The sequence below is a fragment of the Mchenga conophoros genome, linkage group LG23 (assembly GCF_057382185.1).
Source record: "Mchenga conophoros isolate Kocher_MC1m ecotype Shallow Benthic linkage group LG23, M_conophoros_male_GT1.1, whole genome shotgun sequence".
Taxonomy (NCBI): domain Eukaryota; kingdom Metazoa; phylum Chordata; class Actinopteri; order Cichliformes; family Cichlidae; genus Mchenga; species Mchenga conophoros.
Window position 1 is genome coordinate 52941772 of NC_140547.1, and position 27113 is coordinate 52968884.

The 27113-nt window shown below is 43.5% G+C and overlaps 1 protein-coding gene and 1 long non-coding RNA gene across 3 annotated transcripts; both read left to right on the forward strand.

Annotated features, from left to right (window-relative positions):
- The first annotated feature begins 1162 nt into the window (after positions 1-1162).
- On the forward strand, positions 1163-18593 carry arhgap1 (Rho GTPase activating protein 1). Of its 2 annotated transcripts, none has more exons than XM_085264366.1 (13): positions 1163-1321; positions 7854-8057; positions 8239-8337; positions 8441-8528; positions 9399-9530; positions 10476-10562; positions 12299-12397; positions 13170-13277; positions 13386-13462; positions 13692-13769; positions 14016-14144; positions 14270-14373; positions 14458-18593. In XM_085264366.1, exons 2-13 carry the CDS (start codon positions 7934-7936, stop codon positions 14623-14625), a joined length of 1293 nt encoding a protein of 430 aa, XP_085120492.1. In that variant the 5' UTR covers positions 1163-1321; positions 7854-7933; the 3' UTR covers positions 14626-18593. The 2 variants fall into 2 exon arrangements, with proteins under 2 accessions (XP_085120492.1, XP_085120493.1); XM_085264367.1 differs by having other exon boundaries at positions 8245-8337.
- A 4222-nt stretch (positions 18594-22815) lies between these two features.
- On the forward strand, positions 22816-24197 carry LOC146548363 (uncharacterized). The gene is made up of 4 exons (XR_014890749.1): positions 22816-22960; positions 23293-23371; positions 23689-23805; positions 23958-24197. It is a non-coding gene; the product is annotated as an uncharacterized LOC146548363 (long non-coding RNA).
- Positions 24198-27113: the final 2916 nt, after the last annotated feature.

Consider the following 27113-nt stretch of genomic DNA (forward strand, 5'->3'; position numbering starts at 1 on the left):
CTTTTTAGGTTTGTTATTTTTCAAATTCTGTATTTATTAAGTTCTGCAGGCTTGTTTGCACAACAAGGCTAAATAATTATATAAACTTTTCTCAATCTAAATAGTGGACTTTGGTAGAATTAAAAAATAAGTGTAGTGCAGGTCTATGATGATTTTTAGTGCTATCATCTAGTTCTGATTCTGGTTCTGTCTTGGTTAAGTCCTCAGTAGTCCTGATTTTGAACTGTTGTAGTCCTGTTTTAATTCTGGATCAGTTCTGGGTCTGGTTGAATTGGGGTTCAGTCCCTGTGTCTTGATACAGCCCTGACCTTGTTCTGCCTTGCTGCTTAATTAAAAAACTAGTTTAAGGTGTCCTGCACATGTGATATACATTTTTCCCTATATGAAGTCATTCTTTTTTGAACAGAGCCTATTAATCTTTTAGTCATTTCTACACCCCCCCCCCCCCCAAAAAAAAAAAAAAAAAAATCCCACATGCATACTACTCTTTGGGCTAAGCCCCGGGTGTTTCAAATGTCTGGCTCCGCCTCTGGTTCACGCCATTGGTCGGTGTGGAAAATAGAATATCAGAATCAGAATCAGAATACTTTATTGATCCCTGGGGGAAATTATTTTTTGTTACAGTGCTCCATTTTAAACCAACATTAAGACAAGACAGACAATACGCTAACTAAGAATAGTACAATATATACATATATGTACATACATACATACATACATAAGTCACTCATAAATAAATATTTGGAAAAGAAACATGTGTAGCTGTAGCAGCAAACAGTGTGTTAAGTGGATGCGTTGTACAGGGAGATGGCCACAGGCAGGAATGATTTCCTGTGTCGTTCAGTGGTGCTTTTCGGTAATCTCAGTCTCTCACTGAACGAGCTCCTGTGACTGACCAACATGTCATGTCTCCTCCCACAATTATGTTTTCTCACGCGCTCTGAATAAATGATTTAATTGGCTGAGCGGCATCGCAGGGATTAGTTACAGTTCACGCCATTGGTCGGTGTGGAAAATAGAATATTATCATTAGAATAATAGATATAGATAGACACAATAGAATCAGCTTGTCATACTTTAGTAAAAGGCCTGAGTCCGCCTGTGGAGACTCAGGCCTTTTACTAAAACACCACGGGGACGCTTTCTTTTTTTAGCACTTTTATTTTGACAGGTATAGTAAACAAACACTGAATTGATAGCTTTATTTTGAAAACAACAAACCGGAAGAGGTGCTGACGCAGGGTTGTTGCTGACAACGGTCTACGTTGACTTCAGACGCCACAAAGTGAATCGGTTGTAAGAGAGCGGCTGGATTATTACGGTAAAACAAATTTCATGATGCCGTGTTTGGTAGAAACTGAACATGTTAGAAGCACGCGGGGCTCACGCGCTGTGATGCTCGTGCGTTGTTAGTCGGGTGTTGTGGGGCTAATTTGTTGTGATGAGGTCATTTGTTAACACTGCGGTGTTCTGGTTTAGCCCAGCTAAGCGTCGTTTCAGTTACTGAAGCCTCACAGCGTATGAAACGCCATAAAATGTGCATCCGTGTGCCGAATATGGTGAATGCAGCCGAGCCAGCTTGCTAGGCGGTTTGCTAATGCGTTTCGCTGTGTGATAATGACCAGCGAGTGTGGCTGCGTTAGCCTGTTCAGCTTTTCTGAATCCGCAGCTACTGACACTGAAATGTTTCTCCCGCTGAGCCGTTTGGTAAAAGTAAAAGAGGTCAGCTGCTCACTTGTTGCTTTTATCGCTGGACTGCCAGCAGTGAAGGTGTCTGCTCAGCCCGCCAAACTCCGTTCGGGTTTAATGCTCTTCTCTCCTTCCCCCAAAATCATTCGTAGCATTTCCCCAAAGATGACGTCTCACTTCAAAAATGTGCATATATCACACATTATCATGTTATGGTAGTGCATCAGTGTGTTCATAGCTTGCAGTGATGTCCCTTCCACTTACACACTACACTGTATTTTGTAGTTTATCGGTTATGATTGGATTTTACTGGAAAACTTTACATTAGACATTGAAAAATGAGACAGCCTCTGGGTGTAGTTTCATACTGACGCAGAGGTTACAGAATCAGGCTGATGGTGTCTGTGAGCTACACCCTCTGCATAAACTGCCCTGGTGGCAGGCGGAGGTTCTGAATGGCAAACAAAATGCGAAACTATTCTGTTTAAAATAGAGGTGATCAAAAAATGACGCGTTCTGCTGTCTTGTGACAGGATAAGCCAACAGTCCTTTTATGGTTGTGCCTTTCTTTCCTCCGGTTGAGCTAATTCTTAGGATTGGATCATCTCTGGGCTTTAGAAAGGATTTTAGAAATATTAAAAGTAACCTCAGTACAACCCGGGACACCAGTCACTGACTGCGTGCTTCATATCTGAAAAGCATCGAGGTGATTTTCCTTAAAACTCTGGAGTGCACTGCTCCTATGCTGGACCTGATCACACTGATTGGTCTGGTACTTGTGTGCAGTCACATTAACAGACAGACACATACAGTTTTACAACGTTCAGCCACAGAATGTTTTTAAGTATAGTTGTGGCCTCAGTTATGTTATTATTACTAGCTGCAAAGTTCAGCCTCCTGTGATATTTACCAAACCTGAATGTAAAAGTGACCCTTGCCTGAATTGCCCAGTGTCATCATTTTGACTTCAAGCAGCCAGCAGTGTTAGGTGATCATGCCTGAAAAGGCCTCTAGAGTATAAACATCTTAAAATACATTTTATAAATAAATGTAACTCACCAAGAAGACTGGGGCGAAAGCTGCGTTGACATGAAAGCTGTAGCAGTGATTTCAAACATCAGTGAGTTGCATGCAGGAGATGAAATGAGCTGTTCCTTACACATATGTCATGTCAGAAACAGTGGTTGCTTTTTTGTGGGATTTTTGGTTCCCATTGTTCAGGTTCTTCTTCTTTTTGTGGCGTCCCTCAGGTAAAAAAACGTAAAATGAACTTCCTCAGCTAGAGGTGATTGGAGTTTAAGCTCAGTGTCAGTCTCTGGTCGGCATTAGAAACTGTGTGTGTGTGTGTGTGTGAGTGTGTGTGTGTGTGTGTGAGAGTGTGAGAGAGAGAGAAATGGAGAGAGGGAATGTTGCTGCTGCTTGCATGTACATGCCAGTATTGTCTTTTTTTTTCTTTTGCATATTTGATGGTGCATGCTGCTGTTAGGGATGAACCCTTTGGTAGTATTTAGACTACTGAAGCTGAAATGCCATAAAAGCATAAAATAAGTAGAGCAGTGTTTCACATGCAGAAATGCTCAGTAATAATACTGTGTCACTCCATGGCTTTTTTCTGCACTAGAGCTTTGCTAGGAATCATTTCCTGAGCCCCTGGAGCAGGCTTTGACTAAACTGCCCTCCTCAGCTGCTCTGCAGTGCTGAGAGAGAAGAGGAATAGAGGGGGCAGGGTGCTGTGCTCGCTGGATGCTTCTGTTAGATGCTCATATGTACACAAAGTGGCTTTTTCTGTGTGTGTGTATATATGTGTGTGTGTGTGTGTGTGTGCGCGCGCATGCACACATGTGGGTAGTGCAGCACGATCCACAAACAATGCCTCATGCATACATGGTGTTGTGGCTGGATGCACTGCATGGGCAAAGATACACAAGATTCAGCATTGTCATCATTTGTAACATGTGTAACAGAGATCCAAGGTTACAGAGTCACCGTACGTTCTATAGCTAGTAGTTCTTGCTAATGACCTACTAATTCTTTCTCAGTTGTGGTGCAGCAGTGGCATATTAAAACGTTTCAGGGCACCAGCCCTCTAGGACTTGAGTTTGACACCCATGCCCTATCAGATCCAATCCTGAACTAACCTTGTCGACACTAAGGATGCAACTATCTGGTTAAAAAAACCAAGCAAACACAAAGAAAGCTACTTTAAACTGAGCAGAGAGGTGGAAATCAGCTTTCAAGGCTAACCCTTATACCCTGCTCACAAACCGTAGTCCTTGCAGTCCTCCCGGTTGTCTCCCAGTGAAACTCTGCATGCTTTGCGTTCTGGTTCCTCTTCTCCTGACCTCTGACTATTTACACTTGGGCGTCTCCTCCACCATCAGAGTGATGATCCTGAAACTTTAGCATTACATCTTTTCAGTGCTTCTCAGCTTAAAAAGCCAAATAGGCTCAATAAATTAGGCAAATAGCAACAGATCATCCAGTGCAGACAATAGGACTGAATGCCACGAAAGTAAACATTTTGAATCCAGAGCTGTCAGACCTGAAGTGCCTGGAGCGAGCTTACCTGTTTCAGTATGAATGTAACGTGTGAAACTTTGTCATAGAAATAAACTCACAGTCAGGTTTTGTGCCCCTGACCCACTGCTGTGACCTCCATTGGTCTGTTCAGTTTAGGAACTGAATGAAGAGAAAGGAAATGAGGAACCTGTTACTGTTCACATCATCATAAATGTTAACCAACATCCTCCCCGACAGCTGCATGGTTACTGACTGACATGCAGATAGTGTGCAAACAGTTGCTTTTCACTCAGTTTGTCTGTGTGTGTGTTTGGCTGCAGCAATTGGCCGACTGTGTCTGCTGGTTAGTAGCGATATTTATTTAAAGCTACATGCTGTCAGCTAGCATAACATCACAGCTGTGTGTGTACGTGTGTGGGCATGAGAGTAAGAGTGGAGTAAATAGGTGGGGGATGGTAGATAAAAAGGAAGCATGTAGAAAATATGGGCAGTTAATAAGAGAGGAGAGGAGTGATGCAGTCATTAAACTGAGGAAGTGGCTCATGCTGTGTTTGAACCTTATTGTTGGAGCTCCATTTGAAAGTCATCAGACTGATGAATCCTTTCTTCAGATATATCAGATATAAAGCTTTTTTTCTGTTTGCTGAAGCTAAAAAAACAAAAAGCAGGACCAAACTGTGGTGGCACTCTGAGACTAATCAGTCTCTCTGCTGCTGCACGTCTCAGGCCACTGTTCAGCGTTTCTGGTTTGTCACCAGTGAAACTGCCTGCTGGGTTAACCCTAGCCACACTAAGAAACTCTCTCAGAAGTAGAGCTGGGCGATATGAGATTTTTTCATATCACGATATGTTTTTTTCATTTCAGGCGATAACGATATCTATCACGATATAAGCCAAATAACTATATTTGTAAGATTTAAATGTGCCGTTGCTCACAAGTAAAATGTGAAATAATCAGCAGCTTGTTTTTATTTAAATATTTATTTCCCATAATAAGTTCAACAGGGTAGATGTACTTAAGGAACATGAGACTTTTTCAGATAAATAAAGGCAAATATTGCAAACTACACAAAAGGCAGCCGCTAAAGCGTTTAAGTTTCAAAATAGAACAAACGAAACAGACTAAACTGTCAATTCCACTTAGAAACAAAATATTAATTCTAAAAATAAATCTTAGTTTGTTTTACAGAAGAACAGACAAAACTGACTAACTTTTGTCAATATCAAATAAACTGAGAACTAAAAGGAAATTCTCAATCTCTCCTTGTTGTATAGCTGAGCTTTTCAAACAGTTTTAACAGTTACTTTAGTCTGACAAAAGCCGAATGACGAATTAGCGCTTCCAGTCAGAGACTGAGGCTACGTCCACACGTACACGGGTATTTTTGAAAACGGAGATTTTCCGTTTTCGTTTTAAAAAATAATCCCGTCCACACATAAAGGAAGAAATGAAGGAAAACGGTGCTATGAACATGCCAAAGCAGCAGGTGGCGCTAGATTCCTAACCGTGCAGAAATGTTGGCCAATCAGAAGTCTAGAAGCCTCGGTGGGAAAAAGTAAACAAAGCTGGGGCATAGAAGCAGAACCGAGTCGTATGTGTGGAGGGACAGTAACTGTGTGTATATGTAAGCATTTAAACACTGCAGAGAGTAGAATTAACAGTATTGTAGAAATTCATTTCACCGAAACAATAACGTGGCGCACAGTGTGACGCATGCACCAGTTTATTGTATTTCCAGACTTGCGTTCGGCACAATTTACAGTGCACGCTACTCTGTTTTTTTGTCAGACTTGAAATAGCCGAAATACCTTCACACTACGGAGCTTCTATGGCTCTTCCGTTTGACAATCTCTCCGGCGTTGGAACCATCATCTGTTTTCTCTTCGGTCACGCTCGGTTGATTTTTCTAGTCGGCACACTCATTTCCTCCATTACGCGCTGGCTGCTTCCCAAACAAACACACGTGCGGCTTGGCACTTGTGCTGTACGTAACAAGTCACGCGACGTGACGCTGCGGCTGTGATTGGTTCAGCTCTGCGCTACTTAATTTGGATTGGCTGACCTTTTTTTTTTTTTCTTTGAGGACAAGAGCGGCGAGGTCTATCGCGATAGCTTAATTTCTCTATCGAGTAAAAGTTATATCGCGATACATATCGTTATCGTTCTATCGCCCAGCTCTACTCAGAAGAGAATCTCAGCTTCTAGAGTTTTACTTCCTGGTGAAATGAAGGTTAGAAAAAGAAATCAAACAGATTTTTAAAAATCTCAAAAAATGTGTCCCTGATACTGTTCTTGTACACAGATCCATAGCTCCAGAAACAGAAAGCATGCAGGAACTGATGGTAAGTCACCACCTGGAGCATGGCCAAAGCTCCTGAGGGGGAAAAGGTGTCTTCATTTTTCTTGAACTAAAACTACTCAGAGTAACAAAAATCCACTGAGGGTTGGCACACCAGTGACAATAAAATCCCACAGGCTCTTTGTATCACGTACCTGTGGTGAGTGGTCTATTTTTCTCATTAACATCTCCTTCAGCTGTGGGAGCTGTCACTGGGAGAGGTTTGTGCATCAGTCAATATGCCAGCGGATGTTTTATTTATATGAATAAAACATCTGGAGCCCACCTCAGTTACCATGGCGAGAGAATCGGGGTACACCCTGGACAGCTCGCCAGCTAAACTCAGTGCACCTCCTGGAAGTAAAAAAGTACCAAAGCTTTACACAAAATGAAATCATATCAGCGCTGCTTTCGTCTTTACACTCTGCCACAGCTACCTGTAACTTCATCTTTGCAGACAAACAAGTTGTTTTTTCACCTTGTATTTATTTATCAAGATGCAAAATCTAAAGTACTTCATTCATTGGTTACGTGAGGTGAAACTCACATAGTTGTGAGATCTCCTGATATAATGCAGGTGTTGGTGAGTTTAGTGTCTTCCTGCACAGGATGCTGTACATTCTTGTCCATCGTCAGCTCAGACGAGTTGATCAAGTTGATGTTGGGCGATTCATGTCAGCACACATTATGTCGTTTTTCTTGTCTTTCATGCATTCGTCATGCTGCAGTTTGTGGTATGTTTCTATAGGGCTGAAGAAGTTAGTTGTTACTCTGCAGTGCAGATCTATAGTAGTCTTTGCTTGTGGTTTGTCCTTGGTTAACGTCACTTGGCTGAGGCAGATCTAATAAGCCAAAGGAAACTGTACGACCACCTCAGCATCGCTAAGATGTTCTGTGTAACTGTGTACACTCTTTATTTCTGGAGGTGTGATCGGAATAATTAGAGGCTGTGAGAAAGGGATCGCGCAGCATTAGCCTGAAGATTACTGCTGTTGTCTGATGTTATTTAGATGGTGCTGATGCAGCATGTCACCCACTGCAGCAGCATCAATCACTAATGGATTTCATTCTTTCATCTTTTAAACTCAGTCGAGTTGGGTAACAGTGAGTGTGATAAAGGGACAGCGTATTCTGTGGAAGTTCAAATGTCTCGTGTTTCTTAGAAACTTCACGGATGTGACTTCATGTTGCTTCAGTTGTGCAGAAATGTTTGATTTGATCTGGGTCTGATATAATGTCACAGCATCAGGTTCAAACACAGTTTGGCTGAGATGTGCTGACCTGAAGCGTTTTTGTCTCTTGCAGCTTGTGCGTGTATGTTTGAGTGAGCTGAAGAAAGACATCGCTGTGCCGTCTGTGTGTATGTGAGAGCGCACGCGTGTGCGATGTCTTCAGAACTGCTGGTAGATGTGGGCGACGACTCTGCAACGGCGCAGCTAGGACAGCTGAAGCTGACTACCATAGAGGACCAGCAGTGGCCCGCTGACGAGTCTTACCTCAGCAAGTCAGGTGAGAGGGATGTCTGTCCACACCTGCTGATGATGCCATGTTTCAAATGAAGGATTGTAAGAGCTCTGAGCGGCTGGGGTTAATCTTAAAATGTTACATACAAACACATTTACATATGAAGGACTTCATGGTGATGTAATGCTGTGATTGTTGTCTTGTATTAACTGTGTGTGTGTTTCAGAGACAGATGTTTCCCAGCAGTTTGACGCCAGCTCTCCACACCTGCCCTGGGACCACCCTTTCTATGACATTGCCAGACATCAGATCATCGAAGTGGCCGGTCGGTTCTTCAGTCACAGCTGACCTTTCAGTCTGGAAATATATGTTTTTGAAAAGTAAAATCTTGTAGTGGAAGTAACGCGAGTCCATGTCTGCGTCCGTAGGTGATGACAACTTTGGCAGGAAGGTGATCGTGTTTAATGCCTGCAGGATGCCGCCGCAGCACCAGCTGGACCATCATAAGCTGCTGATGTAAGTAGTGACCGCAAACCTTTAGGCTTTGCCAGCGTTTTTGTCATGTGACACGATGTAAGGAGAAGTGGTGGTCTTTGGTCATCACGCTGTATCTAAAGACAGGAAGTGTAGCTGCCTCCACCTGTGTGTGAATGTGAGAGTGAATGAATAGTGGCATTGTACAGCGCTTTGAGGTTCTTGAAAAGCGCTGTATAAATGCGATCCACTAATGTTAAGAACAAGAACAAGATTTGCATCAGTGACACTGAGAGAAGATTAGTCCCAAAGACCGACAGCTGCTGCTGAAGGATCCGCAGAGCAAGCATTCGAGCCGTGGCTGAGCAGTCAGGTGTCAGTGGTGCTGGAAGTGTTGGTCGGTGGTCACCATTGTTCTACCTGTAGCTTCCACTGTGGGGCCTCTGAGGTGTACGAGTGTCTGACCTGGTCTGCCCCGCCCACTCTCGCCGACTGGTTGCTTTTACAAAGAGCAGACTGTGATGGAGGTGATTGTGGTCTTGAAAAAATACGTTTTAAAGGTTATTTTAAAGACTGCCTGATGTTTCCACAGTCGGGGAGTAATCATGTTATGAAATGGTGTATTCACCACTGCCCCAGATAATCATGATTGGAATGAATGGAGAAGGCATGGCTGTGTCTATCTTTGCTGTGTTTGGGTGTAACGAGTGATGCGGTGAACGTAAGGCTGCAGTTTTTAGAAAATGTTCTGAAGGCTCCTTCCTGTAGGGACAGCGTGAAGAGATTCACTCTTTCATCTGGTATGGAAATAGTTGATGTGAAGCCCTCAGGTGCAGTAGTTACTAACCAACAAAGTTATTTGAGCAGGTAAAGATATTTCTGCGTTTACAAAGACTTGCTCATGTTTTTCAGGTATCTCAAAGGAACCCTGGATCAGTATGTGGAGAGTGACTACACTCTGATCTACTTTCACCACGGGCTGACCAGTGAAAACAAACCTTCCCTCAGCTGGGTGCGGGATGCATACAGGGAGTTTGACAGAAAGTAATCTCCAACACATCACTGCACATCTCACTTATCATATTATACCTGTTTACAGCTGGTCCTACTGCTGCTCTTTGCATTTATTAACCGGATCAATGGCTTCTGCAGACTAACCTCTGCCTGTACCGGATGCATCAAAATTCCACACCAGGGTAAACGTATCCCAAAGCCTTCAGGCTGGCACCGTCCACTTCCAACACTGGATGTTTTAAACATCATGACTTTGCATAAAAACCTTTATTTTCTTTTTAAATGTTACTAAGGTTAGACTTGTGCCAGCGTTCTCCTCTTTGAACAGAACAAATGAAGAAAAACAGGGAGTCATTTTTTGTAAGAAAGTAATTTCTCTGTACTTCCTGTGAGCACCATAGTCCACAGAGGAAGTACAGACAGGACGAGTCGAGGAGAAAGGAGCCGTGCTGCACACGTGAGAAGCTCTGACTGTTTGTTTTCCCCTCACTTCTGTATTTAAGCAGAGGTGCACAGTGTGCATCCACTGATATGGTACTGGTTTTTCTCTTGAATGCAGTGGAAACAAATACTGTGTGCAGTGTTTCATAAACTGCACAGTTACAGTAACATGTGCGGATGGCTTCAGCCATGTTCCCACTATTCAAAATAGCGAAGGAGCTGAGCCCTGCTTTTGTCTTTAATCACTTTCACCCAGTTAATTTGCACTTTGCACAGCAGCGGGCGAGCACACCCACACAGCCATTCAGTTTGGCTGATAAAGATAAAAGCAGGTCTCCAGTTACATGTCCTCGCATTATTTTCACCAGCTCATCGCTGACAGCGCAGGATTCAGCCCCTCAGCAGTGCTGGTTGCCTGTGTAACCTGTGGACAGCAGATTCCACAGATGCTGTCACGTTTCTGTGTATGCTCTTGTAATCGTTGTATCAAACGTGTGTTAGCACACCTTGTGAGAACATGTGATGTGTTTGCAGGTACAAGAAGAACATCAAGGCCCTGTACATCGTCCATCCCACCATGTTCATCAAGACTCTGCTGATCCTCTTCAAACCAATTATAAGGTTAGTTTCTGGTTTCAGGGATTTTTAAAGGACCATTATGCGCAGCCCCCGTGCACATACACACAGTTTTGTGCTGATTTTGTTACAAAGCGAGGCGACTGTTGGGATTTGGTGCTGTATAAATAAAACTGAATAGGGGGGTGGGTGGGGCCTGCATCACTCTGTGATCCACTTCCTGTTGATATAGGGAGAAATCTGACGACTGATCGTTGCAGCTGTGGCGTCCTGTTACAGTACGGCCCACTCTTTGACGGATGCACGGTTATAACACGTGGTTACGGCTCGATTTTATGCAAAGGTTCAGAGAGGGTGACCCAGTACTTGAACTTATTATCCTTGCTATGATGGAAAAGCCGTCTGTACTTGGAGCAACCAGTTTTAAAGTGCAACTTGATGTCAGTCAGATTTTTAATCCCTCATTGATTTTATGACATTTTCTAGGATTTTTTTATATGCTTGATGTCGGGTCAGGTGCTGCTAATATAATCTGCCTAACGGGCAGCCATGGGTACCACACGGCATTATGTACTCCAGCATTACTCCTGTGGATTGTGGGTAAACACAGACTCCACTAATGCTAAATGCTGATGAGCATGTTCCCTCAGTAAGCACAGTACAGTACAGTAGTGTCACATCAGTGTGCTTATGTGAGCTGATATCATTACACGAGTCCTTCCTGCGGTTTTCAAGAGACGTGTTCATTTAAAAAGGAAGCACATGATTAATGAATGTGAATTTTGGCCCATTGTAACTAACATTGACAGAGCTTGAGCAGCATCTAGTGGCAGCAGTAGAAAACTGCAGCCATAAATGTGTCTGAAGTTCCTGCTTCAGGTTTGGTTCTTACTGGATACCAGTTTTATTTAAATGGCAACAAATCCCAACAACAGTCGAGGTGCTTTATACTGTACACATCATCTTGTAGCTATGCCAACAGAGAGTGTCGCAGTGCTGCAGCTGGAAGCAAGAACCACTCGCTTAACTTTGTAAGCTTTGTTCTCTCCATCCAACAGGAACATTTTTATGTAAGTCGCTGATGAAACAGTGTGACACTGAGCCTACCGCTAACCTTTAGACCGCCTCTGTTCAAGAAACAGAAAAAATAGCCGGTCATTTTGGGGGAATTATGATTACATAATTCCCCGTAGACGGACTCGTCGGTGAGTCGCTTGTTGCTGTTTTCCTTGGCGTATGAAGCGTTCCAGGAAGTGCACAAACGTCTTTAAATACTCTGACCAAACCAGAGGTTTTCTGTTAATCACATATTTAATCATTTCACATTAGTAATAGTAATGTCACTGTCTCACTGCATGTTCACTGCAGAGTATGCTCTACACACACAGTGAGGCCATTGTAACGGGAGACGCTAAGCAGATAGTGGGACTCCTTCCCCTTATCAGGGATGTAAATATTCAGGTGACGGGAGGAGCCCCTGTGAGAGGGGCCAGCATGTGAGAGTTGTGGCTTGTTCTTTGTTTGTATAAGAGTTCAGGGAGGTGTCCGTCCTCAGAACACTGTTGTTTGATCTGAACGTTTTCTCCACATTGCAACGTGTTAACTAAACCACTTCAAAACGAGCTCGCTGGGTTGTTGTTAAAATGTCCATAACAAGGTGCGCACATCATGTGCTACTTGCTACTTTCACTTTGTTACATTTCTGTTTTCATGGTTATAAAAAGTCTGAACCATCATCATTGCTGCTCACAGATCAACCACTCGAGTTTTCTCTCTCTCAGCTTTAAGTTTGGCAGGAAGATCAACTATGTGAGCTATCTGAGTGAGCTGGAGGATGTGGTCAAGTGTGATCAGCTGGTCATTCCTTCCCGCGTCAGAGAGTAAGTGTTCCTGCCAAACTTCAGATGTGTGCCTTTCATTCAGTCTTCTCATTGCGTGATGCCAGCAGCACGTTTCACTGAGGGTTAAATGCCGCCTCCGTCTTATTATCCGTGTGCATGAGAAGTGAGTGTTGAAAGTGTTTGACCTCCTTGAGAGTGGCGTGTTGGAGCAAACACAGGAAGTGGGATGGTATTATCTTACTGAAAGTGGCTTCATCACAATCCAAATAACCGTGCAGTGCACCCTGATGTAGCCACACTGGCACAGCTGCTGGTTTCCCAGCTGTGTGCCGACTCCTTGTGCTCCACGCTAAACGAGCTGGAGGTGAGAGAGTGCAATTTGTGAGTCGTGTGCTGGTTTACAGCCCGCTCTCTTGGGTTTTTCTTACCAGCAGAGTTTTTACATTCAAACATTTTCCCTCTCCATCTTGGCTTTCTGAATCTAAAGTCAGCATGCATTTGTTTTTTTCAGGAAACAATGACAAATCTCAGTTTCCACATATTATTGTCACTTTAAGCATCATCATTGCATCCTGTTCCATGTGCGTCTTCTTTGGAAATGCCCTCTGCACTGAGTACTGTCAATCTTTTCATTTGATTTGGGAATGCTTCCTGTGGTTGTTCTGCTCATGCACAATGCATCTTAAAAGGTGCCACTGATGGAGTTTATTCACTGCTGTGCTGCTTCCATTCTGTGGTTTAGGCAAACATTCAGGCACAAATAGTGAAGCCCTGTGTTACTTTTTAAAATCTCCCGTTGTCTCTGTGCCAGGTATGACAACAAATTAAGAGCATCTCTGAAACCCACCACACAGCCCCCCATGTCTCCTCCTCACAGCCCTCCTCTCCCGAGCCAGGTGTTTGGTGTGCCACTAACGCTGTAAGTGCTGATTCTGTAGTTGGAGAGAGACACGGCCCTGTGAGAGAAGCTTCCAGATAAAGGAAAAAACCTTTGAATCTGCTTGTTGTTTTAATGTGTGCGTGTCAGGCTCAGACAGAGGGATCCAGATGGCGATCCAGTTCCTGTGGTGATGAGAGACACCGTTGGCTTCCTGTCAGAGCAAGGTAACAAACAGAACACCTGAGCGAACTCCTCCCTGAGCTGTGCCTGCATGGAGCACACACGGCTGCCTCACCTGTGCTTTTACTGGCTCACATCACTGTAATTAAAGCCTGCTGCACACACACAGGTGACTTTATACCTGTGCTGTGCTCTGATGCAGACTCAGGCTGTGCCTCGTTATGTCTGAAAGAAACACTTTTCTTTCTTTTTCACTGTGTGTGTGTGCGTCAGGCTTGGAGATTGAGGGCATCTTCAGACGATCTGCCAACGTGACTCTGGTGAAGGAGGTCCAGCTCAGGTACAACTCAGGTATGAGCTCTGACCGCCCTGTGATGCTGAAATTCCCTGCTGTAGACTCATGATGGAGGAGTCCCCTCCACCTGCTGTGTGACGTCAGTTATGATCCTCTGTGTTATGGATGGTTCTGTAAACACCAGTTAGGCTGCAGGTGTTTATGTGCAGAGGGCCTGGTTTCTTCCACGTTAGAGCAGGGTTGGGACGCTCGTCTCTTCTCTCGGGTTTTCTTCTGTTCTCATTGAACTCGTGTGTTTGCAGGTGCGACAGTGAACCTCAGAGAGATGGAAGATGTGCACCTGGCTGCTGTCATCCTGAAAACATTCCTGAGGGAACTCCCCGAGCCTCTGCTCACCTATCAGCTCTACAATGACATTGTCAACTTTGCCTGTAAGTACGGTTAGAGGAGTCTCAGCTTGTACCTGTGTGACTGTGTGAAGCCCACACCCCCACCTGCCCTACACCAGATGAACAGTCTGCCTCAGCAGTTCACCTGATGACTGTGTTTGTTCCAGCTGTGTCCAGTGAGATTCAGGTGACAGTAATGAAGACGCTGGTAGAGTCACTGCCGGAGGAAAACTACGCATCGCTGCGATACCTCATCACATTTCTGGCACAGGTACAGCTGATGGTCTGCACATCCCGCTGATCACAAAATATCATCTCTGTCTGTTACAACAGCATCCTGTGTGTGTGTGTTTAGGTATCGGCCAACAGTGAGGTGAATAAGATGACCAACAGTAACCTGGCTGTGGTCTTTGGTCCCAATCTGCTCTGGGGGCGGGACAACGCCATGTCGCTCAGCGCCATTGGACCAATCAATAACTTCACGAGAACCCTGCTGGACCAGCAGCATCTGGTGTTTGCCTAATGTCCAGCCCTCTGCTCTGAGCTCTTTCTGCCAATGTGAAACGCCGCCGAGACCCTCCTTCCCTGCAGCATTTAGCCTTTAGCTTACCTTAGGAGCATCATCAAAGTACTCAGACAGGCCTGACTGTCTCTTACATGCCGCGCACATTTAAAAAGATTCAGTGGACCAAGTTATTTGTGTGTCTCCGGTCGTTCTGAGCGTCCTGTTATTATGTCTGGCAACTTCTGGCATTTCTATTTGACTCCAAGCATGAAAACAAGTGGAAACAGCACACGTGTTAGAGCTCAGGCAAGTAAAAATAATGTGAGCAAAAAATAACAGAAAACACTACAAAATGCAACCGATGGTAAACAAGAAAGATCCAGATCCCCAGTTTTGTTACAGCGTTAAATTAGAGGCTGTTCACGTATCACAGCATGAAACGCTGCGGCCCTGATACCACCTGCGTGAGTGGTGCTCCACTGTGAGCCGTGATAACTCTCGACATCACTTTGCATCATGAAATCCCACAAACACGTCACGAGTACAGATACAGACGTGCACGTTTCCCTTCCTTTAAGTCAGTGTAGTGCTTCCAGCAGTCTCCACGAGCACAACAAGAATCTGAACGATGACGTGAAGTCGTTTCATGCGGGTCTCAGGCCGGCACACTATAAAGAGCTGCAACACTGGGGGAGGGGGACATAAAAGCTCTCATAAATCTGAAATCACTACATGTGTGTGAATGCAGGGCTAGTCATTTGCTGCCATGTGCTTCTCTACCACCCCGAACTGCTCCGTCCATGCCTCCGTCACTCCTACCTGCACGTGTTCATATCTATATTCAGCCCTGTATCGCTGCCCTGCTTCAACAGCGGCTGGTTTGCATCTTTTATCTCTGTCAGTAGCAGCTGGTCGTGTTGTTTTCTATGTAGTGCCAAAAAGGCGTTTCACCTGTGTTACCAAATGTTCTTTAGATTCTGATTCTGCGCTAAAGAGAGGGCTGATGAGGAGAGTGGAGGCGTGACTCGGGTTTACGTCAGAATGGTGAACTCGGTACCGAACTTTGTGGACAATCTATGAAATGCTGTACTTGGAGTGGCAGAAACCAGCCACAGCTGTGCACGTGGAGTCTTTCTCTTCCTTTATATGAATTTTACTAATAGCAGTGTCATTTGGACCTGTAGCTGGTGTCCCGGGTAAACGGCACACTACAAAAGTGTGCTGAGTGACGGCTTCACACTCGGCACTCTGCGGGTTTGGTGACAAAGTGTAGATGTGACTGCGCTCCCTGGAGTGACGCCGTTGTTGTTTAAATTACAGGGAGACGGTCGGTACGTCGGGCATGTGGTGGACTCCCACAGGCCAGCGTCTCTGCTGCCCTCTGTGTGACTGATTGTGCGAGCAGACGTGATGTGTGCTCATACAATCAGTAATAATATAAGTTGTAATGGATTCATGTTTTCATTTGTAGCAGCATCACTTCAGTGTACATAATGAATGATTTTGGGTGTCTGATTTCCTGTGATTGTCCCAAATTTAATTAAGTAGAAGTACCTGATACTGAGTCTTACTCTGTGTACCGTTTCAGGCTTTGAACTACAGGAGTCTGTCCAAGTTGTGTGCTGGTTTTTGGCTCGGTGTTTGTGGCGCAGTGCCGTGGTGTGCTGCACATAATCCACACTGAGCAGTGCAGTTAACAGACCCCACACGCCTCAGAGGGCACCGGGGCTCCAGGCCAGCTGTTCGTCCATTTGTTTGTTGAGTATTAATGTAGGATATAGACGCATTAGATCAGAGCTGTCTAGGATGAAACACACCCTTTGGCCAATCACAAGCCAGTATTCCTTTTAGCTCTTGTGTTTTCTTTTAGTCACCACAGGTCTTTAGGAGCAGGCGTATGAGGAGCATGCAGCAGGAGTGTAACCCGTCAGAATCGGCTTGTACTCTCTTCTCTGTAGTGAGAGAGGAAAGTGTGAACCCTTTGAAATGATTTAGTTCTTCCTAAACCCAAAGATGAATCAGTCCCTTATAGAGTGCAGCCAACACGAGCGGTGGTTGCTCGGTGTGATTGTTTGAGCAGCTCACAGCCTCCTGTTAGGTGAGCAGCAGCCCCCGTCCTCGGCTTTTTGAGCGCAGGCACTGGATGCACACAGGTGACTGTGGGCTCTCGCAGAGGTTCCCGGGTGCAACTGTATGGCCTCCCAAAAGCTGCATTGTGTTCTCATTTATCTCACGGTTCAGCAGTGATGCACAGACGCTGTGGGGAGTTGGTTGGGATGTCTTTGCTGTTGAGGGTTTCACTGTTATCGCTGCTTTCACAGCCTCCAGCACAGCTACGACTTTCCTTAATGAGGGTTTTAATTTCTGTGGCTAAATGAGAACTGTGTGGCCGTAACCGAGGCCTTAAGCTTCCTGCTGCATTTATCATTGCTCATGTTCTTTCCTGTAATAATCACCTGTGATTCCTGAGAAGAACATTATTTCTGCAAGTCTCAGTTTCTGTCCTCAGTCTGTTTCCAGAGCAGTGGTTCTTAACCTGGGTTCGATCGAACCCTAGGGGTTCGGTGAGTCGGTCTCAGGGGTTCGGCAGAGCCTTCGCCATGACATGCATGGCTCATTTTGTGCACCAGTAAAAAAATCACATTTTATTTTTCACTAAAGAGGGGTTCAGTGAATGCGCATATGAAGCTGGTGGGGTTCGGTACCTCCAACAAGGTTAAGAACCACTGTTCCAGAGTCTTCGTGTAAAGGACAGCCTCACAGTGATTACAGCAGTCAGCACCTGCAGTAGTTACCTTTGACACGTTGTCTCTTTCCTTTAGTCAGCCAGTTTCTAAAGACTCAAAACAAGCTGTTCAACTAGATGTCTTTCATTGCAACAAACTATCAGTGGGTAAATATTGGTGTTGTGGTGTTCCTGTAACGATGTGACTGAAAAGCACCAAAACAGTCAGAATTTCAGTTTGACTGAAGCTGAGAGCAAAAACGACAGTGTTTACCTGTTTTAATGCCACAGTGACGTGGGTGTGTGTTTGTGTGTACCAGTGCAGATGGGTTTCACTGCAGACGAGGGCTGCGTGCGTGAATGTTGTCAGGTGGTGGCATCTCCGTTTTTTAATGGTGTGACGTAGTGAGACAGACCTTCCTGTTTGATTGTGAGTCATCTTTGATCTGTTCAAAATATCTGTGAAACACAAAAAGAGCGAGCCAAGCAGTTTCTCTGAATCACAAAAGCTAGTGGAGATGCACTTTTTAAATAGTCTGTGTGTGTTTGTGCGTGCTCGTGCCTTATTTGTTTCCCCCGCGTGGTCATGTGATTAGCCATCTAAGTGCCAGTGTGATCATTCTGCCATAGATTAAATAAGACGGGGTGCGTTCAACAAAGCTCTGGTGTTTGCTGGTGTTCAGAGCAGCCTGTGACGCGTGCGGCGTGGCCCCCACCCAAACGCTGACTTTGTTGAGAGCAGCTCAGCTGTAATGGGCGACGGCAGACTTGAGGATTTGTCTTCGTTACAAAATCGAGCTCGAGTCTGAGCTTCGAGTGTAAACCCACTCGTCTGATCTTCTTCTCACAAAACTCGGTTTAGTTTCGTTTTCAGGTTTTAAGACGGCGTAGCTGAAAGTCACCAGGTGAGCGAGACGGGTAAAAACGCTTCCTTTTCTAACCCCACTGTAAAGCTGTCAGCTGTGTCCCGTGTTCCTTTCCCGAAACGCTGATTCTTCTCAACTCTGCTGATCCGTTACAGCCTCTCTAATCTATGGGTCTTTGTACTGTAACTGTTGTCATGGTGACAGTGAACTTCTCTAAGGGAGAAATTCATTGGTTCCCAGGCTGATTTATTTTTACTTAGTGACCTTATTTTCTTAATTCCTTTTTTTCATCCTCTTTTGATATGTTGTGGATCTCAGTCTTGTACATGTGTGATATAAATGGTGATATCCTGTAATGTTAATGTGTGCAAACAATAAAGAAATGATGAATGAAAGCTGGGGCTCTGCTCTTTGATCATTTTCATACTCAGCCAAGCTCAGTATAATACCCGAACTACAGTCTGCATTAGTATTTATTCATACAGATGATACATATTAATGTATCATAAATGCATTAATGAGACTGCCTGTTTGAGGCAGCGCTCCATATCGATGTGCCTTCAACTGTAAGCGGCAGGTTTCCCCAGTCTTATAAACTGCACATTTGCATAAGGCTGGAAACCTGCAGTCAGCTGAGACTGAGGACGTCACCTGGATGAGTGACGATATGAACAGAATCAACCTCTGCAGATTTACTATAAATGCACATTTAGACACTTTGTCTTGCACTAAGATTTGCACGTGTTCATTTTAAAGGCTTCGGTTCATTGGTTCCTGTATCTTACCCTAATTAAAAATCTAATCTAATTCGACTAAATCCACTGAGCTAGAGCAATGAAAAAAATGCCGTTTTGGAACATAGAAGACATTTACACTTGGACCAACACAAGAAAGAAAACCTGCTCGGCCTCTGTGCTGTCAGACTGATCGGGTTAAAGCTGTTGATATTATTATAACTACATGCAACATTAATATTAATGTCATTGCAACAGTCAGGTCATCAGAGCTCAAATACAGGCATGCAGCCTGGTGCCAGATGTTTTTTACAGACGTCATTTAGTGTACGGATTTAGATTTTGGTACATGGTCATAAGGTAAGGTAAGGTAAGGTAACTTTATTTATACCCAAAGGCAAGGTAAATTTGCTTTACAGAAAAATGACAGCATTTGACATCCCTTTAAAAACACACATACCTAGTAAATATATAAAGCTCACTGTGACACATACTTTAATATTTCGAATCAAAAACAGTTCTTATTTAATTCAGTGACAGCAACGGGGACAAAGCTGTTTTTATAACGCTTTGTCCTGCATCTCGGAAATAGAAACCTCCGTCCTGAGGGAAGAAGCTGAAATTCACCCCTTAGAGGATGGGAACCATTATTAAGGATTGATAAAGCCATCCTCTGTACCTGCTCAGAGTACAGGGAGGCTAAACAAGACTGTGGCTCACCTATCAGACGACTGGACCATCTCACTATCTGATTTAGAGAGTTTTTCTCTGTGACAGAGGTCTGACCGAACCATGCCACCAAACAAAAGGATAAAACAGACTCAATAAAAGAACGATAAAACAAAGTTAAAATTTTTTGGTCAATGTGGAAATGAACAAGTTTCCTAAGGCAATAAAGGTGCTGGTGACCCTTTTTACAAACTGATTTGCAATTTTGATCAAAGTTCAGTTTTTCATTTATTATGGTCCCAAGATATTTATATGATTGTACTTGCTCTATTTTCTGACCTTTAATTAAAGTGACTGCTTGCCCATTTTGTTGTTTCCTAAAATCAACAACCACGTCTTTTGTTTTAGATATGTTCAGCTGGAGATAAGACTCCTCACACCACTGAACAAAGTCATCAATGACTGGACCGTGGTTAGTTTCACCCTCTTTCAGTAAGCTGACAATAACAGAGTCATCTGCATATTTAATAATGACCCTGTTTTCATGTCTGCCCTGACACATATTTGTATAGAGAGTGAATAATAAGGGCGATAGGACGCAGCCTTGAGGAGAACCTGTGGAGGAGAACACTGGGTCAGACAGAACCCCATTTATTCTCACTCTTTGTGACCTGTCAGTTAGAAAATCTAAAATCCAGCCCACCAGGTTTTTCCTGATTTCAAACTGTTCTAAAAGTCTTTTAATTAAAATATGGGGCTGTATTGTATTAAAAGCCGAAGAAAAATCAATGAAAAGAAGTCTTGCAAAAGTCCCTTTACTCTCTACATGTTTAAGAATCAGATTTAGTGAAGTCAAAAGTGCGTCCTCCACTCCTCTGTTGGGCCTGTATGCAAACTGCATTGGATCCAGCTGACCTTCAGTCTCTTTCATAATCACATTTCTGATGATTTTTTCAAAGACTTTCATGACAACTGAAGTGAGGCAACAGGCCTGAAGTCGTTTAGAATTTTTGGACGACTAGATTTAGGGACAGGAACCACAACTGCTTCTTTCCAAAGAGAGGGCACATGTTGTGTTTGCAAGGATTTGTTAAAAATAACCTCAAATATAGGACTGAGTTCATCAGCACAAGATTTAATTAGGCGGCCACTAATATTATCAGGACCCTGGCTCTTGTTCACACTGACTGTATGAAAGGCCTTTTTAACATCGCTGAGTTCAATGATAAAGTGCTGAGTATCTCTCAGTTTCTGTTTCAGTTCCAAAATATCCTCGCTAAAATCAGAAGAACTAAAACGAGCATAAAACATGTTTAAAGCATTTGCAAAATCTCTGTCTGAATTAAAACCATCTAAAATGACCTGACTGCTGCTCTGGGGATTTTGAAACCCTGCTATGGTTTTCATACAAGTCCAGGCAGACCCCAAATTTTTTGCAGCAAATTTGCTTTCAAGAAGGTTTTTGTAGCTCTGTTTTGCTTTCAAGATCTCGATTTTCATTTCCTTGGTGGCTGTCTGAAAATCGGTAACAGCCCCCTCTTTAAAGGCCTGTCTCTTTTTCCTTAAACAGGATTTGACACTTTTAGTGACCCACGGCTTATTGTTAGCGTAAATCTTAACACGCTTACGGGGTGTAATCATGTCTTTACAAAATACTGCATAAGAGCTAGTAACATCCACCAAAGCATCGAGATCATCTCCACAAGACTGAATAAAAACTTCCCAATCTGTACACTTAAAACATTCCTGCAAGGTAAGCACAGATTCTTCTGACCATATGTCAACATCCTTAGTCTTTGTCTTCTCTCGTTTTAAGACAGTTTTATAGATGGGCAGAAGATGCACACAGTTATGGTCAGAAGATCCCAGAGGAGGAAGCGGGAGGGATTTATAAGCATTTGGAGCTTTTTACGTCCAATCAGATGTCCCCATCTGATGATTTGAGCTCTCTGCTGAAGACTGAATTTAAAGACACTTCTGACTCACTAAAGCCAACCAGTCCATGTGTCACGGACACGCAGGACACTCCCACAGAAACTGTGAGCGTTCCTCAGCAGAGTTCCTGACCTGCTGCCGCCTGCTGTGACCCTGTGAGTCATGCTTGGTTTATTCCAGCGGCTTTACTCACTAACATGACTCGTTTACTGGATTTCTCAATGGCACCACACTCAAACTGTTTCTGTTTTAATAGCAAATTTTAAAGATGATTTCATGCCACTGATTATACTTTTCAACATTTTGGGTAATGTGGGACAATTATGAACAAATTATAAATTACATACATATACAGATGTACACATACGAGTCCTGCTAACAGATGCTGGAGCGTCTGAAGCTGGGAATCACTCAGGGTGTGAAGATCGATACTTCACCTGACAAGACGATTTGTGGAAACCATCTTTGTTTGGCTGTATTTTCCTAACTATACTCAAATAAAACTCAGAGTACCAGTAACCAGTGATGGTGTAAGAGGGACTGGTGTGTCTGATTTACTGTGTTGCATGTTAGATAAATAAGGACATTGTGTCCTACGCAGCTGTGTTATTTCTGCTGCTGAACAGCTTCAGTAATGGACACAACAGTGGATGTTCATGTGCAAACACCAGACAATTAAATGTAAGTGTAGAAGGCTGAGACATAGACGTATACTAACTAGGCTGCTTTAGGAACACATGTTAGGCAGGAATGACATTTGAGGACAGCTACAGTCCGGCAGGGATGAAAGGATAACAACAGTCAAATTACAGGTGAGCAGAAATGAACCTGTAGATTGACATTCTGTGTTCTGGGAAATAACAATTCAAGAATTAATAATAATAAATACATAAATAATAAAGATAAATCAACACGGTGTATTTTCACATGTTGCAAATTACAAACCACTTTAATGTAGAAGCCACTGTTTGGGTCGCTGTGCTGTACAAGCAAGGAAACACACAGACGTAACATGTGCTGCTTGCTACAGCGTCAGCTTGAACATTATTTATTTCCAGGGCAGCTGGCAGTGAAATCGTAGGTGACAGAAGAAGATGACAGAATTTAGAAGAATTCAGACAGTCCTGCTGCACTGTTCACCACATCTGGCTGCTGGTGAAGTAAAGTACAGTTTACATGGTGAATGGACTGATTCTTATACAGCGCTTTTCTACTCTGGGAAATTTTGCTTGGAGTGAAATTGTGTGTTTGCGTTGTTTCTTTGCAGAGTGGTAGCTCATTAACATGATGTTGTAATCTTCTGTAGTCGGCTTTCATTAAAATGGAATATCCAGTGTTTGTGTAACGTCTCAGCAGACTATAAATTCCTGAGTGAAGCGCTCAGTCTAGTGAAGCTGTACCTTTGCTAAAGGAAACATCATCAGGTAATTCTTCACTTTCTAAATCGAAATGTCCTTTTTAACTGTTCTTTGGTGCAAGCGTGTGATCACAGAGACATGTGGGCTGTTCGTGGTGAGGGTTTGGCAGCATCAGCAGCAGGAGGACTGGGAAAGGACTGGGAAAGGACTGGGAAAGGACGACACAGACAGAGACGCCTGGACATGGGAACAAAAATAAGACACAATAAGAAATGAAGGATTTCTGTGTTTGAAGAAAGGGAAAAAGCTGATGTTTTCTCAGAGCCTTGTTTTTGATTCACACTCAGCAGCATTTGGTCATATGAGTGAGTATATTGTAATCCAAGTAATCTTTGCAGAGACCAACTCTCCTGCAAGAGAAGAAAATGAAAGCCTTTGCACTTGCTGTCATCCTCCTCATGATCTTCATCAGCAGTGGTAAGTTAGATTTACAGATTGCTTTTGTTCTGTTCAGTTCAAAGTCGGAGGAGTTGTATATTTACTTTACTGTATAAAGCACATCGAGGCAACTGTTGCGCTATAAAAAAAGAAAAGAAATTTTAACTTAACTAAAACTGCAAAATGTGACTGAAAACGAGCCAGTGCCACCAATCTTCTGTTAGGGGCAGTAACACTGAAGAGCTGGACTTCAACATGTTTCTCTTCTGTTTTTAATTCAGTAGATTTGCCATCAGTGTTCACTAATATTAAACAGTCATATTCATGTGTATATCTCTGTCTTTGTCTTCTGTCAGAGGCTCTGCGGTGTAACCGCTGCGTTCCAATAACAGCTGGTGGCAGCTGCACCAACACAGTGGAGACCTGCCAGAGACCTGATGAGGTCTGTGCCTATGTCATCAGCACATTTCCCAGTAAGTATGGTTACACACACACACACACACACACACACACACACACACACACACACACACACACACTATTGTTATTTCATGTTATTTTTGATGATGGTGTTTCTTTGAATTCAAATCTGTACAGTCTGAGTTTTCACTTTGCTCTTTTGCAGGATACTCGTACTTCAAAAGATGCATGAGGAGAGCTGATGCCTTTGCTTTGAAGTCCATTTCCAGCTATAACGTCTTCACATGTACTGATGATCGGTGCAACTGATGAGGGAAACTTCTGCATGAAGATGTCACAATGATATCAGAAGACATGGAGTCACTTTTAACCACTGTTTTATTTTCTTTTGACTGTCTGGCCTTTCATTTCAATAAAAAGGATTGAAAGGATAACAAAAGGATAATTGTGTGTGTAAGGACTGTTTTTTATTGTTGCCTGTCCTGTTTGGTTCTTTCGCCGTCAGAATTATTATCTGAAGGCCAAAAAAGATGCTCAATAGATTCACTTTACCAACTGGATCATCCCAGCCTTGCCATTCGGTCCATTTGACTGACCTTTGTTATTTTATTTTACTTTCACTTATTACAGACGGGACAGACATGGCTGGGGATAGGAAAGGGAAAAAGAAAGAGAGGGAGGGAAAGAAAAACAGGGGGAAAGGGGACAGTGAGGAAGGGCACGAAAAAAAATCACCTGGATCACCTGCTGAGAGAGAACAAAAACCCCAAACAAACAAAAGGAGAGCAACACAATAAACACGACACCACAGCAATAACCTGGGTAACTGTAACTAACAGTAAATGCTAAATATTGAAAGTTATTGTGCAGCACGCAGGACCAACAGCGCACAATGTTGTTGGAGGTAGCAGCCGAGAAAGCTGTAGTTTGTGTCTGTGAGCACCTGTGTGGATCTTGTATTCAAAAGGTTTCTCCATGTAACGATCTGCTAGTGCAGGGGTCAGCGACCTTTAAGACCCAGAGAGCCATTTGGACCCAGTTTCCACGTAAAGAAAGAAAACACTGGGAGCCGCGAATACTTTTTGACATCTAGAATGAAGATAACACTGTATATATTGTTTTGTACCTTTATGCTTTGTGTGAACAACTAAGGTGTGTTGCTTATGAAATCCATGAAGTGCTACAGAGAAAATTACATTTTATTTATGTAATTAACACATTTTGAACTCTTAAAGAAATATAACCAAAGGAAAGACACCCAGCTGAACTAAAATGATCCAGCAAACAAAAACTGCTGTGAGCCCTCCTTATATCGCCTTTGTGCTTTTGGAGCCTTGACCTGACTTTTAAAAAATAATTTAAAAAAAGCTCGATGCTGCTAAAAAACGAAAAATAGATATTTGCAAAATTCTGCCTAAATATGTATTTTACCTGGTTAATGTGTGTGGCGGGGCGTGGTCTGTAGGGGAGGCGGACGCACCTGAGCTGCACCCGCAACCACGCCTCGCCGCCTTAACGTCTGTGCTGTTGTGTTGGTGTGTGTCGGGCTGTGAGCTGCAAAGCTACAGCCGGCTGTGTGCGTACAGCAGCCGTGTGTGAAAAGTGGTCAATAAAGAGAAGCTGAAAAGCGTGTTCATGCAAACATCGTCGGGTCTGCCGTGACATGTTTACAACGGGACTTCTGCTCCTGAACCTCTGCGCACAGCGTCTGCAGGTCGGGGCTGTACGAAGTCACTTTCATCTTTACAGGACTGTAAGCTGTCGTCTGTCAGGCGTGAGCGTGTTTGGTTTAACATAGTTCACGGTGGAGCTGCTGACATAATTGTCGTGTTTCTAATAAAACATCAGTAGTAGTGAGCAAGCTTCTTTATTTTAACGTGGCTCACATCCATGCATGCAAACATAACCTGCCGCTGCTTCTACGACACAGTATATATCACAGTTTGGTTTAGACAGCCCCCTAGTGGTGAAGCTGAACTAACCCACATAACTCCTATCAACACATCCCCTTTTCTTTAGATGTTAACTGCTGAACAACACTGCGCCGATCCCGGCCTTCGATGTATCTGTTGACACTTTTGTTTTTCTTTTTGGATCAAAATACGCCAAAACTGGCTCTGTTGTAAGTGTCTTTTTCAGTTGTTGCCACTCGTTTTCCAGTTCTTTATTCCATCTGAACTCGCAGCTATCCGATTGATCAGTGATGACGCGGCGAATCCTACTTCCGGGTCTAAAGTAGTCTGCGTTTACAGTTTTTCTCGATTGGTTTGGCTCATTTCTTGAAACCGAGATGACATTCTCAAAACCATAAGGTCATTTGGCCAAACAGTCTTACAGTTCTGCCCAACATTATAGCTCACTAGCAAAATCAAATATCTTTCCCCAAACTCTTCGTCCATGCTTCAAAAGCAGATTCCTTTCCCATATAAAAGGCCAGTACAGTCAAAATAGCACAGATCCTTCTCAAGTGCCTTGGCACATGTGCATTCATTTAGTGCTTTTGTCAAAATAACCTGGATGGTTTAGCACAACACCATGGATCCCCTGCAAAAGCTCATATCTCTCCCAAAAGAGTTTATCCATGTGTCAAAACTAAATATCCTTCTCATATAAATAGTCAATGCCCCCAAAATGCATTATACCTTTGGCATTGTTTAAGCACTGCAAGTCAAAATGCTTAGACGTTTTGTCACTGAGACACAGGTCTAGCAACAGAATACCACTATGAATAAAACTAAAAGACTTTACAGTAAAATCAGCCTCCAATAAACCACTCATACTCAAGGAAACTGTAAACATTTTCATTCGTACAAAGAAATGTTAACATTAGAGAACATACTGTGAAAAGAAAACATATACAGGATTCTGTAAATGTGAACAGTTATAAACACAAACAAAAAACAAACAAACTCTAGCCTAACATACTGTAAATAAAGTTTCAGAACTATAGTACAGTAATATTTTCAGTGGTCGCCATTGTCACCCTCTCTTTCCTGGCCACCATCCTCATCCCCCTGGCCATCGACGCGCTGCTCTCTGTCAGGCCATAAATTCTCATCCACATCGCAACGGATATTTTCTCTTGCAATGCAGCAAGGGAAGAAACGGCGTGAATGTCTCAACCATCCCCTACATTGATCCCCTGTGATGTCCTGACATGCAGCAGGGCCCTCTGGTCTTGAGCCTGATGCTCATACACCCTCCACCTCCAAGCTGAAAAAAACTCCTCAATTGGATTTAGGAAAGGAGAGTAAGGTGGAAGAAACTCCATTAGCATCCGGGGATGGGTGGTGAACCAGGTTCTGATGCGTGGGCCGCGGTGGAAGTTCACATTATCCCACACAACGACATAATGTGGTAG

Coding starts and splice junctions, on each gene's coding strand:
- arhgap1 (XM_085264366.1), top strand. CDS start 7,934: ATGTCTTCAGAACTGCTGGTAGATGTGGGCGACGACTCTGCAACGGCG. Junction 13,770..14,015: donor CCAGCTCAGGTACAACTCAG/GTATGAGCTCTG, acceptor GTGTGTTTGCAG/GTGCGACAGTGAACCTCAGA. Junction 14,145..14,269: donor TGACATTGTCAACTTTGCCT/GTAAGTACGGTT, acceptor TGTTTGTTCCAG/CTGTGTCCAGTGAGATTCAG.